This window comes from Felis catus, chromosome C2, assembly GCF_018350175.1.
Source record: "Felis catus isolate Fca126 chromosome C2, F.catus_Fca126_mat1.0, whole genome shotgun sequence".
NCBI classification, from domain to species: Eukaryota; Metazoa; Chordata; class Mammalia; order Carnivora; family Felidae; genus Felis; species Felis catus.
This window is the reverse complement of record NC_058376.1, coordinates 114449282-114464238: the sequence shown is the minus strand read 5'-3', so window position 1 is coordinate 114464238 and position 14957 is coordinate 114449282. Positions and strand designations below refer to the sequence as shown.

At 40.9% G+C, this 14957-nt stretch overlaps 1 protein-coding gene across 1 annotated transcript in view; it reads right to left on the bottom strand.

The window, feature by feature from the left end:
- Nucleotides 1–14957, bottom strand: part of WWTR1 (WW domain containing transcription regulator 1) — a 136340-nt gene that overhangs the window by 43312 nt on the left and 78071 nt on the right. The window contains exon 3 of the mRNA XM_011286170.4: nt 11616–11752. Within this exon, the coding sequence (XP_011284472.1) occupies nt 11616–11752 (137 nt within the window). The remainder of the gene's footprint in view (nt 1–11615; nt 11753–14957) is intronic.

Below are 14957 nucleotides of genomic sequence, written 5' to 3'. Positions count from 1 at the left end.
TATAAACAGAAATATGCCCAGGTCCATTCATATATATATGGTAAAACCTTGGCTTGTGAGTACTTGTTCTGTCAGTGTTCCATAAGATGAGCAAACATTTCTAATGATTTTTAACTTGATAAATGAGCGATGTCTTGCAATACAAGTAGTAATGTGATACCGAATGTCACAGGATCACAACTGAGTCAATGGTTCTTGAAATTCACCTTGATATACCAGTGTTTTGGATTACAAGCATGTTTCTGGAATAAATTATACTCACAAACCAAGGTTTTACTATATATATGAATTAAACAATGAGAATCCAGTTTGTACCTATCAGAATTATAAAGACTAAAAAGTCTGATAATGGACATTATTGGCCAGAATAGAGGGAAAGGAGCATTTTGATACTCTGTTGGTAGGGTGTAAACGGGTGTAACCTTTTTGGAGGGAAGTAGAACATCTATTAAAACTTCAGATGCACATAATTTTTGATTTAGGAAGCCCACCTCTGCAAAATTATCTTATTCATAAACAGCATAATTATAAAGGAATTATGTTAATTATGTTAAGCACTGAAGCACTGTTTAGTAACAGTGAACAATTAGAAAAGAATCTAAATATCCAGCATAGGGGACTGTTTAAATAAATTAGGTACATCAATAGTAGAATATTATATATTCCTGGCAAAGAAGGACTACATCTATACATATGAATTTAGAAAGCTCTCTAGGATACGTTAAGTTTAAAAAAGACATATACACCCAAGCATACATATGTATGTAGAGTATTTGTAGAACACACAGGAGGCTGGTAGCAATGTTTTCGATGAAGAGAGAAGGACTGGGGGTCCTGGTGTGAAGGAGACTTACTTCTCATGAATACTCTTTGGAACTGTTTGAATTTTTCGTGTTACTTTTCTAATTAAAACAGCTAATCAAAAAATACTGTAGAAAAATATTAATTGAAATGGAAAGATGTTCATGATATGTTCAATGAAAACTGGGCTACAAAAAAAGAGTATAAAAGACTTTCCAACCTTTTTTGTGCACACTTATATTGAAAAAAAAAAAAAAAGAATACTACATGAGAAAACATTGTGTGATTTTGAATGGTCAGATTACAATGTTTTTTTATTCTTTCAGTTTTTGCTGATCAGCTGTTCTACAATGGCCAAAGAGTAATTATATAATATGGGGGAAAGAACACTGTTGAATCTTGTTGCCTCAAATATGTTTAGGATCTCATCTTTTCCTGATTTGTTTTTTTTAAACCAGGGAGAGGAGGGTGATCTTCCTCTCTTCAGCACTTAATGAGAAAAGACCATGAAGGACTTTTGTTTTGTTGGCTTCTTACAGTATTTTGCTGACTTCATCACAGAGAATTATTTGGAGTCAAGCATGGTGGAACAGCTGTCCTGACCACCAGCAACTGCAAAACACCCAAGGAATAAATTTAGACTTCCAGAAAGGAAGAAGAAATCAATCTTCCAGTTGATGTGGGGTGGGGGAGGTGATTATCACACACAGGCAGGGACATCACCAGGCACCCCAAAGAGGAGATCAAAGAATGCCCAAATGTCACTCAGCACTTATTAATTTGGAACAAGTGGCCAAAGGACAAACCATCCCGGAATCCCTTCGCCTCAAACTTTAACTGGGTGAAATTCCCCACAACAAGGAAGTTCCTGAGGGCAAAAGACTGGAAGCCAGCCAGCAGATACTACAAAAACTGTCAAAATTATTTTTTAAACTCTCAACAGAGACCCACAGCTTGGTGAAAAAATTAGACTCCATTAAAAATAAGTAAATAATGGAGGTAGTACACACAAAGAAGAGACTTCAAAAAAGTTTTCCCTGGCCTTTACCCCCTTCCTAAGAGGTTCTATGTTCCTTTGGGGTAGGAAGTGCCTGCCTCTCTGGAATTTTTCAGGAGTTTAGCCCTACAGGGGTCTGATTTTCTGGTCAACTCTCAGCAAGCAAAGTTTGAGGGGAGCTTACACACATACTGAGTGAATTTAGACAATACAGTTCAATAAACTGGATCCCAAAGTACAATGTATTCCCTTGTTTTTAAAGTTTACTCGGTGTGATTGGGCTCAAAACTCTCTGGAAGGTGGCTTCAGCATTCCCGTACCGAATGCTCATGTATATACTAACACCAACAAGTGCCAAAATGACAGATGCCAATGCCATAATAAATGTCTATTTTGGACAAAGAACCCAGTCAAAAAGTTGGTGAGCATATTCAGCATTTGTTTCAGATAACTCAAGGTAAAGAATGGATCATTGGAGCGGGTTTCTGCCATTTATTATTATGGCATTCTCCGATCACTATGCTAAAACACACAATTCTCTTGTAGCTCCCCATACCCATACCTGGCTGATGACCAGGGTCATCTGGGCACCTGAAAACAGCACCCATTCCCAGACTCCAATCTACATCATCTGAAACAAGATTTCCCAGAGGTGGGGGTGGGGGGGCAGGCATTATTCCAGCAGCAGCCCATGGCTGCTTTTTAAGGAGCAATCAGATGACTGGATTCTGAAGACTCCTGTTTAACAAATGCCCCCAAGGGATCTTCCTAGTGCTAGATCTGGATCCCCACTGGGAGAAACACTGATCTTAGAGACTAGGGAATTACTCGTTTGTTAATGGCAGACTCCGTCAATTGTAGAACCTTAAGGATTCATGGTTTTGTCTGGATTGCACATGGGTCCTAGAGCCTTCTTCCCAAAACCCCATCCTCCTCTCCCTCTATAAAAAAAGCTCAAGGCATCAAATGGTTCTCTCTTTTTTTGTTGTTTCCTTTAGGCTATTATAAAGGTAATATAAACACATTACAGAGAAAATAAAGGGAATCACCCCCAATCAAAAAGGCTTACTATAATCACTACTAACATTCAAAAATACATAATTGATTTACCTAATACATTAACTCTACAAAGTGGTGCACCTGTGAAGCATAATGCACTTGGCTAGGGGCTAGAAATACACAGATGGAGAGCAAAGTCTGTGGGAAAGGAGAAACTAAACAGTCTTTTTTTAAAAAAACAAAATTATAGTTCACAATAAACAATTTTTTCTGCTTTATAAAATTAGAGTAAGATAATAAAGTTCTCCATGTGCCACAGAATCCTTACAACTATTATTTTAATGGTTACAAATACGTCTATTTTTGTATTGCAGGCAATTACTTGGGGGTGGCGCTATTATAAATAACCTTTCTTTGTGTACACAATTTTCCAAAGTGTTCATCTAAGCATACTACATAGGAATTTTATCTTAGAGAATATTTTCTTGGGAAAAGTGTAGCATCAAACATTTTTCATGGCTCTTGACACTTCTTACCAAAGAGGAGATTTTCTATCTAAATTTCTAAATTTCACATAATAAAATCTACAAGTGTTTATCACCTAATATTTATTCATCCATGAACAGTACGGGTTTGAACTACATAGGTCCACTTACATGCTGATTTTTTACAATAAAGTACTATAAATGTATTTTCTCTCGTGATTTTCCTAACATTTCCTTTTCTCTAGCTTACTTTACTGTAAGAATACAGTATATAATACATATAACATACAAAATATGTGTTAGTTGACTGTTTACATTAGCAGTTAAGGCTTTGGGTCAATAGTAAGCTATTAGTAGTTAAGTTTTGGGGGAACCAAAGTTACATGTGGAATTTGGGTCTCCCACCCCACGTTGTTCAAGGGTCAACTGTACTGATCTAAAAAAGAGATTCATCCATATTAAGATAAATGGAATATACATATGGAAACACATTTACATAAGGAAACACATTTCCTTATACACTATTACATCTCACTTTATTGCATAAAAGGAACTGAATTAGTCAATTTAATAATGTTTTTAAGGGTGCCTGGGTGGCTCAGCTGGTTAAGCATCCAACTTCGGCTCAGGTCATGATCTCGCAGTTTGTGACTTCGAGCCCGCATTGGGCTCTTGCTGACAGCTCAGAGCCTGGAGCCTGCTTTGGATTCTGTGTCCCCTCTCTCTCCCTGCCCCTCCCCCACTCACTCTCTGTCTCCCTCTCTCTCTCTCTGTCTCAAAAATAAACATTTTTTAAAAATTTAAAAAAAAATAGTAATGTTTTAGCCCTCATTTCACATATCTTTAAAAAGCCTAAAAGAAAAAAAAAAAACTGTAATGAATCTCTTTTTGGAAACTCCAAAGAAGAGAAGTCTTCAATAAGGCTGATTAGATAGAGTGAATTTTGACAATTGATGGCTTCCTCCAAATCTAAGACAAAAATAATGATTTCTACGGTATTTAGATATTTAGAAAACCGCTCCTTCTTTTTTCTAATCAAGAAAAAAAGCCTTTTTAACCAGAACCCCTTCCCTTTTTCCCCGTGCCCACCAATCTTCCTTCCCCGCCATACGTGCCCACTTTCTATCACCACATTCCTACCAATGCCTTATCACTCTACCCCCTCCCATAAAGTGTGAAGGTTTTTCAGTTTGTCTTTGGGTTTGTGTGTATGTGCTTGTGCACACTGGGCTAATTTATGCTGCAGAGACCACAAAGTTTAAAAAGTAGAGGGAATATCAGAGCTGGAAAAATCACAGTAGCCAGATGTGTCTGCCACGAACTTACCACATAAATTAGACTAGAAAAAAAGAAAAACAAATTGGAAAAAGAACAAAAGAAAAAAGATAGCCTACATATAAATCTCACTTTGAGCAAACCTTAGGATACCTTTCTATGTGGTTTAAACAACACTAGACTTCAGTGTCCCTTAGCTATTTTATTTGCTGATAAAATGTTTTTAAGTGCTTTTATACACTTCCTAGAGGGAAGAATAAGCCAATTTACCAAACTGAGCACAGACAAGATTTTCCATCTTGTCTTGAAAAGCATGCCCTGCAAAAAAGAAAAACACACACATGTGTTTATAATTTGAAGTACAAATCAAGACAGACCGGGAGGACTTAGACTCTAGCCTGGTGAACAGCACATCTTCAAAGAGAGAGTGAGTGAGTGAGTGAGTGAGTGAGAGAGTGAGTGAGAGAGTGAGTGAGAGAGTGAGTGAGTGTGTGTGTGTGTGTGTGTGTGTGTGTGTGATTTTAAAAATTCCTATAGCATTAAAAATACCCTCTGGCTGCACTTTACCAAAAGTTTCTGAACCGGCTAGGGCTGGCAGTCTGGGGAAGTTGTTATACAGTCTTTATTTTTCCTGTTCTGTCTGGGAGGATACTGGCACCCCAGGTCGGGGCCTCACTCCAACAAAGAGGTCTGTTAATGTGTGACAGGAGCCCAGCGCACCATGGTTTATGATCGCTAGGATTATCACCAAAAGGGCAAAATTCACTTTCTCTTGGCAGTAATATTTTAAAATACGGGGATATTTTAAGTTGCCTCATGATTCAACTATTTGTGTGCTGAGAAACGGGAAAACCTTGATGCTGGCACACTTGTCGAGGGGGAAATGTCCTTCCCACGGAACTTGAGTGTGCCTGCTCTTCACAAACTCCCTGTTAACAATATGATGGAGAAAGAGACAGGTCACGAGCACATACGCCTCCTCATGTTCCCCCAACTGCTGTCTGGGGTCAACAAAATTATATTTGCAACATGTGAGCAAAAGTGCCCAAACGATCCAAGTTGTGGGAATCGTGGTTGGGTTTTCCTGAGGGAGGAACAGGATGGCTTTGTAACAATGCACACCACAGCCTCTTCCTCAGAGTGCACACGGGCCAGAAAAGTGAGGGAAAATCAGGCTACCGGCTACCAATAACAGTTACAACAACATACTTCTTTGGGGCCTTTCTGTACGTTGAGTACTGAGGTACTCAAGATGACTTGGATGAGGTAGGGATCACAGTAGCTAGGGATGTCTGCTCTCATTATCACCACTTCACAGATAAGGAAAACTCAGACTCAGAGAGGCTGATAAACGAAACTAGTAAATGTCCAACCCAAGAGAGACTCAGTTGGGACTCCACGTTCCTCCCACCAACCACTATACAGAAAGGTCTCCTGCCTCCACTCTACCCCTATCACCGCCCTAACACCCTAACCAGATTTCCTTAGCAGGCCCCATTTTCCCCCAAGCCCATTGTCCTATATGTTAGAATAGAAAGGGAGAGTCCTTTTTTTTCCTGTTTCATTTTTCCCCCCCTTCCGAAAAATTTAGTAGGTTTTAATAGTGATTAATGAGAAGAACAACCCATTTAAAAGATGCAAGGTCCTGCCTGGTTTGTGTTATGAAAAAAAAATATAATCAACTTTCATATGTATAATCATTTTCTGCCTTCACTGTTACATAAAAGCTGTGATTCTAAGCAAGTTGTGGGCCCCCAAACGATATGGCTTCCACCCAGAGGTAATCTCTCCTCTTTACTCTTTGAAGTTCTTCAAGGTCTTCCTTTCTTCTTCCATTCAGTAGGCATCTCTGGGGACCGAGATGCAAAGGTCACCAAGGTGCTCAGACAGAATCAAATAGGACAAAACCTGACAGGAAACCTGATTTGGCAGATACAAAAACAAAAATCTGAGTTAAAAACTAGACCAAGCCAGAGATGGTTATTTGAGATAAAATGCAAAAGGAGAAAAAGAAAAAGAAAAAGAAAAAGAAAAAGAAAAAGAAAAAGAAAAAGAAAAAGAAAAAGAAAAAGAAAAAGAAAAAGAAAAAGAAAAAGAAAAAGAAAAAGAAAAAAAAATTGTCTTTTTCATTTCTCTCCTGCAGAGTCAATTTCATTTTACTCAGGCATTTGAAAAGTCAGTGAGTTTAGATACGTAACAAATCTGCCATCCTACATAGATGCTTTTTCACTGGATACTGATGCAGCCTGACAAAAGTTTGCTCCATTTTTACAAAGTCACTCAATGCCTTTAAGTGACAGGTTTCTTCTCTACCAATTAAAATATGATTGGACTTGCAAATTACATTTCAGGAATAGATGTACTAAAAAAATAAGATATCCATGGATAAGCTTGGGGGGGGGGGGGTGCTAAAATATTTCCACCAGAGGGTGCTATCCTCACTGAAAGTAATGAACAGTGTTCCTAATTTAAAGCACTTTATACTCTAACTCGCCCAAAATAAATCTTTTGTTTCTTGTGAGCTTTTATGATGAACAATGAAATGATCTTCAAATTAACATCCTAAAATTGAATAAAGTAGAAAATAAAAGTTCTCCTTCCACAAAGAATAATGTTAGTAATAAGAATAAAATAATTAGAGCTTGTTATGTCCCAGGCACCACATCTAAGCACTTTACACATATAAACTCATATAATCTCTTCATACTGTGATAATAATCCTCATTTTACATATAAGGAAACTGAGGCAAAATTAAGTAATTTCATAGGGTCATGAAGCTAGTAATGGGCAGAGCCATGTATCAAATTCTAACAGTCTGATTCCCCAATCCATATACCTAAACTACAGTAAAACAGAATCCCAATAAAAGGAGATTTATTGGGGCGCCTGGGTGGCTCGGTCGGTTAAGCGTCCGACTTCGGCTCAGGTCATGATCTCACAGTCCGAGGGTTCGAGCCCCGCGTCGGGCTCTGTGCTGACAGCTCGGAGCCTGGAGCCTGTTTCCGATTCTGTGTCTCCCTCTCTCTCTGCCCCTCCCCTGTTCATGCTCTGTCTCTCTCTGTCTCAAAAATAAATAAACGTTTAAAAAAAAAAATTTAAAAAAAAAGGAGATTTATTTCTGAATGTATTAAGCAATATCAAAGATTATATCACAGTTCTAGAAATGCATAAAATTATCTTATAAAAGGTACTAATTTTATCATCTCATAATAATAACTATATTTTGACATTTTCATACATACATAAATACCTCCCTATAAAGAAGACACACCAATTAAGTTCACTTAGCTGTTAGTTACATTATATTGAAAAGACCAAAATTCTAGATTCAAAAAGTAGAAGGATTTACTCTTTATATTTTTTAAACACTGATAATAAAGAGTATGAACTACGGATAGAGCTAGAGCTTGAAATAACATATTCTGAGTAAATCACTTATTATTAAGACCACAGTATGACTCTGTAAATTATCCCCAGTCTTTGGTGCTCACTTGGCATTCCCTGTTATATTTCTTTTTTTTTTTTTACATTTATTTATTTTTGAGAGACAGAGAATGAGCAAGGGAGGGGCAGAGAGAGAGAGAGAGACACAGAATCCGAAGCAGGCTCCAGGCTCCGAGCTGTCAGCACAGAGCCCGACAAGGGGCTCGAACCCACAAGCTGTGAGATCATGACCTGAGCCGAAGTCAGACTCTCAACTGACTGAACCACCCAGGCGCCCCCCTGTTATATTTCTATCCTTAGGACGTGTCTGTGATTCGGTGTGGGCTAGCAACACACTGTGTAATGGACAAATATTTCAATATTATTAGGAAAAAAAACCAGAATGTGTGTCTTGAGAAATTTACTGCTTCGATTTATTAGAAATCTGGAAACTAAGGTATTTTAACTCAGGAATAGGTAAACACATTTCCCACATTCAGATTACAATTTGTTTAGATATACGTTACTAACCAATTGTGCTTCTGTGAGGAAAGGGGTGGCTCAGGTGCACAGGTTGACCCACATGTGCCTTCGTTGTTAAACAGTTTCAAGCATTCAAGTTCCTTTTAATGAGTCCACTTTCTACGTGTTGCACAATTTTTTAAAATGAAGACAAGTACCACATAAACAGGGATATTCATTCCAGTATTGTGCAACACACAATAGTGACAACCACCTAAATATCCATCAGATGGGGGTGCCAGGTGTATCAATATGTGGGACTACTAGGAAATCTTTTATTTTTAAAAAAAAATTTTTTTTTTCAACGTTTATTTACTTTTGGGACAGAGACAGACAGAGCATGAACGGGGGAGGGGCAGAGAGAGAGGGAGACACAGAATCGGAAACAGGCTCCAGGCTCCAGGCTCTGAGCCATCAGCCCAGAGCCTGACGCGGGGCTCGAACTCACGGACCGCGAGATCGTGACCTGAGCTGAAGTCGGCCGCTTAACCGACTGCGCCACCCAGGCGCCCCTAGGAAATCTTTTAAAAGAAGGCAACTCTGTATGTACAGATATAGAAGCAGAAAAGGCAAAGTGAAGAACAGTAGGTATAATACACTAGCATTCGTGTGAAGAAACACATACCCATGACTGGAAGCACTAGAAGACTCCAGGACTAAGGAATGGGGATTCAGGGGGCATCGGAGTGACTCAGTCAGTTAAACATCTGGCTCTGGATTTCGGCTCAGGTCATGATCTCATGGTTCATGAGTTCAAGCCCCGCATCGGGCTTTGTGGTGACAGTGCAGGGTCTGCTTTGGATTCTCTCTCTCCCACCGTCTCTCTGCCCCTCCCCTGCTCACACACATGCACGCTCTCTCAAAATAAATAAACTTAAAAAAAAAAAAAAAAAAAAAGGAATGGGGACCTGAGAAAAGTTTACTTTGTGAACAGTGCTTTGAAAAAGTGTTTGAATTTTTTTTAACCAAGTCCATGAAAGATTTTTTCCAATTATAATACATTACAAAATTAAAGTTAATACTTTAATAATCAGTCTTTAGAATTTTTCGTGAAAGCTAGATGGCTAAAAGAAAGACTGAAACTAGTCTAATGCTACCTAATTTGTGGTTTCTTTACTATACTTGCAACTGCTTTCTATTTGAGCTCTTATATATTGGGGACAAATGACTCACGGGAAGTTTTGGTTTACCACTGTTGGTAGAAGCATTTGTACCATTTTCCTTGATCTGCCCTTTAGATATGGGACACAACAGAAGTTATTCCAAGTCATTTGCTTTTTGGATATATTTTACATCTGCAAGCTTTAAAATGGTAGATCCAGACTTCCTGGCAGAACAGACAATATATTTACTTGAAGCTAACTCGGGTTTACTTGAGTTCATACTCACTTTGGCTAAGTCACAGTATGAAGGAAGGTGTCGGGGAATAATGCTCCCTTTTTTATCCTGTTCATTCCTAAAAAATCCAACAAGAGACTCTTTTCACGCTAAAATTAACTATTCTGTGTACAAAGCAGTATCTGGATATCTGATCTTAAATGGAAAAGTTATCTGAAAATGGCATCATCTTTTATAAGACTTTAAAAGTATCCTCTTATTTTTAGCTTTTGGAAGCAGGGAAAACGCCTACCACAGAAGCTAATTAGTTATGTTGCTGCTGTGTATTCATTCACATCTGATTATCTCTAGTGGGAAGAATTTTAGTTCTAAGGTAAAGGCAATTAGCAGAAAATAATCTTTTCTCAATTCTAAAATCATACTTAAGCATTTTTTTTAAAAGAGAGAGAGACAGAGCTCTCACAGAAGCAGGGAAGGGACAGACAGCGAGAGAAAGAGAGACTTTTTTTTAATGTTTATTTATTTTGAGAGAGAGAGGGAATCTTTTTTTTTTTAATTTTTTTTAAAGTTTATTTTTGAGAGAGAGAGAGAGAGAGAGCAGGGGCAGGGAAAAGAGAGAGGGAGACACAGAATCTGAAGCAGGCTCCAGGCTCCAAGCTATCAGCACAGAGCCTGACGTGGGGCTCGAACCCACAAACCGCGAGATCATGACCTGAGCCAAAGTGGGACGTTCAACTGATCTGAGCCACCCAGGTGCCCGGAGAGAGAAGCTTTTCTAATGCATTATTATTTTGTTTAATGTTTATTTTATTTTTGAGAGGGAGGGGAGGGGCAGGGAAGGGGGACAGTGGATCCAAAGCAGGCTCTGTGCTAGCAGCAGAGAGCCCAATGCAGGGCTCAAACCCACGAACTGTGAGATCATGACTTGGGCTGAAGTCAGATGCTTAACTGAGCCACCCAGGTGCCAAGAGAGACAGACAGAGAGAGAGAAAGAGAGAAAGGGAATGAATCTTAAGCAGGCTCCACGCTCAGCACAGGGCCCAATGCACGACCCTGGGATCAAGACTTGAGCTGAAATCAAAGAGTCAGACACTCAAGTGAGCCACCCAGGCGCCACTACATTTAAGCATTCTAAATGAAGTCAAGGGTGAGCTGCATTGTCCTGGGGCAGGTGTCTTGAGAAGCCACCTGCAAATCACATAAAGGCTAAATGCACTCTAAAGTCAGAGCAGCCTCAGTTGAAACTCCAGACCCTGCCATCCACGAGCTGTATGACCTTGGGAAAGTTTCCTTATCCATAAAATGAGAATGTCACCACTCCTTGTAGGGTTGTTGTGAGTTTAATGTGATAAGGCATGAAAGCACCAAGCCTGGTGTCAACCACACGTTATGCAAAATAATTATAATAAAAGAAGGAAGGAAAGGGATTGGTGGCCAGAATTGTACCTTTGGCAGTCTTCAGGGACCAAATTCACAGAATGGGGGTATGTACCCGACTTGGATGAATGAGAGGAAGCCTAAGTAATTTTTCAAAAAACTCCAGTAAAGACAATTGAAAGAGATGCCGTAACCTTAGCATAAACCTAGGTAGCAAGAGTGCGAGGTGGTAGAAAAGGGGCCAGGAAGGAAAGCAAAGGTGGTGGCAGTGTAATGCATCCAAGAGCTATCTGGGGTGCATGAAGAGGCACTGAGACAACCATAGCTGCTTCTGAGCTCCAGAGCCCCTTGGTTAAACACTTGTTCATTCACCTCCAGGTGAAAGCTTTAGGCTTACCGAGATTTGGCTGAGACACGGCCATGGACCTCTGGGGTGCTGGGGTGGGAGTGGCAGCAGGGTGGAGGTTCATCGGATTCAGGGACTGATTCATCGCCTTCCTAGGGTCTTGCCACGTGGTGATTTTTTCTATGTGACTAAAAGAAGGAAAACAATGATCTTTTTAATTGTCAGCACGATCATCATTATCACCATCACCAACAACAGCACAAGAGTTAAATGACGCCGGCTCTTCTTCCCTTGGGATCTGCTTACAGATGGCTGACACATTATGTTTGTTTTCATCCAAGGTCACGCGTGCCCACATACCCCTCCATCCAAGGGCCCCATTGGGGATCTTGCAGGGAACTCTCTGAATACGAGCCCATGACTTAGCTGTCCTAGCTGCCCCTACATGCAAAAACCCTCATAAAGGCTTTCTGCCTCACCAGTGTATCCTGTCCCAGCCAAGGATCCTTCAGTCCTCAGCTCCTCAGGTGCTTCCCCGCCATTCAATCACGGGGATGCCATGGTGTGAACTCCTCTCCCAAAGCAAGACCGGGCCCTCCCGCCCCGCCAAGCCTCCCACGTTCCCCGGCTCATGTAATTGACATAATGAGGACACCTCTGTCAGTACCAGCCAAAGACAGAACTCTTGAAACCAACCTCGTAAATATGACACTACTGAGCTCTTATTAAGAGCAAGGAAGGCACTGTGAGGTCTAAGCAGGTGATACATAAAACCCCCAAGAAGCTTATATTCTACTAAGCAAGGTTAACAACTGTTTAGCTGGAGGACAGGGTAGCAGGAATTAAGTGTAGGAAGACCAGCAAGTGCCAGATTATGGAGAAGCCCAAATGTCAAAGCATGAAGGTTTCTGAGGGAAAAGACATGATTAGACTTTTGGTCATACACAACTTCCAGTATTTATATTGTGATTTAATCTCAGAGAAACTGGTACAACATAAGCTGCTGCCTAGAGTTTCCATGTTCTTAGAAAGAGGGACAAGACCTCCAGCTTTGTCTGCCTCCTCCCAAACCACAACGTAAGTCATTCTTGGTAACTTATGTGCCCTACCACACACCATCACCATCATCTCTTTTTTTTTTCCCTGAAGTTTATTTATTTTGAGAGAGAGAGAGAGAGAGAGAGAGAGAGAGAGAGAGAGGGCATGCACACATAAGCAGGGGAGGAGGGGAGGGAGAGAGAGAATCCCAAGCAGGCTCCACATTGTCAGTGCAGAGCCTGATGCGGGACTCGAACTCACGGAATTGTAAGAATATAACCTAAGCCAAAATCAAGAGTCAGATGCTGAACCAACTAAGCCACCCTGGTGCCCCCAAAAACTTTTCTGAGATTTCATTATATTTTTCTTTTAAAGATGAGCATATTCATCTCGCGCTGTAACTTTGTTTTACGAATTGTATCAGAGTGCTTTTTATATATTGATCAAAGACCACAAAAGCTGACCGCAAAAACCAAACGTCAGCCTTTTGTTCTATGCCTTGCAACTAGGTTTACCTCTCCCAAACTATTTGTCTAGGCCAACCCCCACACACTAGGGACCTTCCCAGATCCACCTGAAAAGAAGCATGATTGTCCTTTCATTAAACACACCTTAATTTTGAATGACAATGGCCTCCTTTGAATCTTTAGCAACGCAAACCACTATTACTATCATTCAATTTAATCCCAAATCACTGTAATTCTTGGCCCTGGAGTTTTATTTGTCTCTTCTCTGGCGTGTTTCCTCACATCTGAATGCTGCTAAATGAATGCTGCTAAAATTCCTCTTCAGACTTCTTTACCCTAGACAGCAAGTTATTGCCATGGGGAACTCATCCACTGCCTGAGTGAAAGCTTGGATGTTTTCCCAAGAAGGCCTTTAAATGAGTGTGATTTTAAAAAAAATAAATAAAAGTCAGGCTTGATATAAAGGAAGCAAAATTAAATTTAACTGTTGAGTTTCCATACTGTAAAAGCCATCGACAGTTTTCAAAAATATAATAAAAAATGTGGGGCGCCTGGGTGGCTCAGTCGGTTGAGCGTCCGACTTCAGCCCAGGTCATGATCTCGTGGTCCGTGAGTTCGAGCCCTGCGACAGGCTCTGTGCTGACGGCTCAGAGCCTGGAGTCTGTTTCAGATTCTGTGTCTCCCTCTCTCCGACCCTCCCCTGTTCATGCTCTGTCTCTCTCTGTCTCAAAAATAAATAAACATTAAAAAAAATTTTTTTTTTAATGAGCTAGGAGGAATAAAAATTTTAAAACCAAGACTGTCTTGTTAAGAAGAACACAAGTGGGGGGGGGGGGGGGTAGGACCTAAATAAAGAAATGAGAATCACTTACTCCAGCGCAAAGAGACGATAAAGGAAAGAAACAATGGTCTCATTTATACCTTCAGTTTAAGAATTGTAATTCTGTGAAAGCTTTCATAAAATCCTTTTGTCAACTTTTGGTCAAGTGGAAACTCATAACCAGCCTCAGGGGATTTGTCATAGTCGTTTCAGAGTGAGGAACCAATTGATGAGGATGTCAGAGTTGAGTAAACTCCCTTTAGCCAAGTAATTAGAGCGAAGAAACCCTTTGACTAACCATCCCTTCAGGACGCACACTATTAAAACATGTTTTCCAAGGTAGGTATGCCCTGCATACTTTCCACAATGGCACCAGAAGGAAAGGAATTCTTCTCTCTCTCCTGAGCCCTTCTCAGACCCCCTGAGACCATGGGTCCTGGTGCTGTGCCAGAAGCAGCATGAGCACGGCCACGGTGAGACAGAGTGACGCAGTGGAAGACACTTAAGGACGCTGCTGGGGATAGTGGCAGGAATGACACAGGAGCCGGAACGATGCATTCCCAAAGGCTGGTCCCCACTCTCCTTCCCCATCCTGAACCAGTGGGCCGTGGCCCCCAAAACTGGGGAGAGCAGAAAGGCCCACAGCTAAGTGGTAAGAACGAGCCCAGCTTGCCGAAGGACTGCCACCACAACAGGCTGGCCTCCACCGCCTGGGACAGAGTGCTGGGGCTTTCTGGGAGGGCACTCTGGCCCCATCCCAGAGAGGTCTGACGCCAACGAGGCACAACTCAAACGTGGCTTCATGTCCGAGAACTCCCCCAGGGCCGTGGGAGCCTCCTCAGCCCACCCTTCCAACCCCATACCCAGCCAACGCTTTTAAAGGAGTTTTGTTCCCAGCAGATTTGTTAATTAAAAGTGTCACTCACAGTATTCCCCAAAGACTAGAGTACAAGAGGGAGTCTTTCTTAAGTGAGCAGTTCTCATTGCTCAGAAACCACTCTGAGAAGAAAGCCACTCGAATTCCCAGCCTCTGCAGACCCACCAGTCGACCCGACGTCAGCTTTGCTT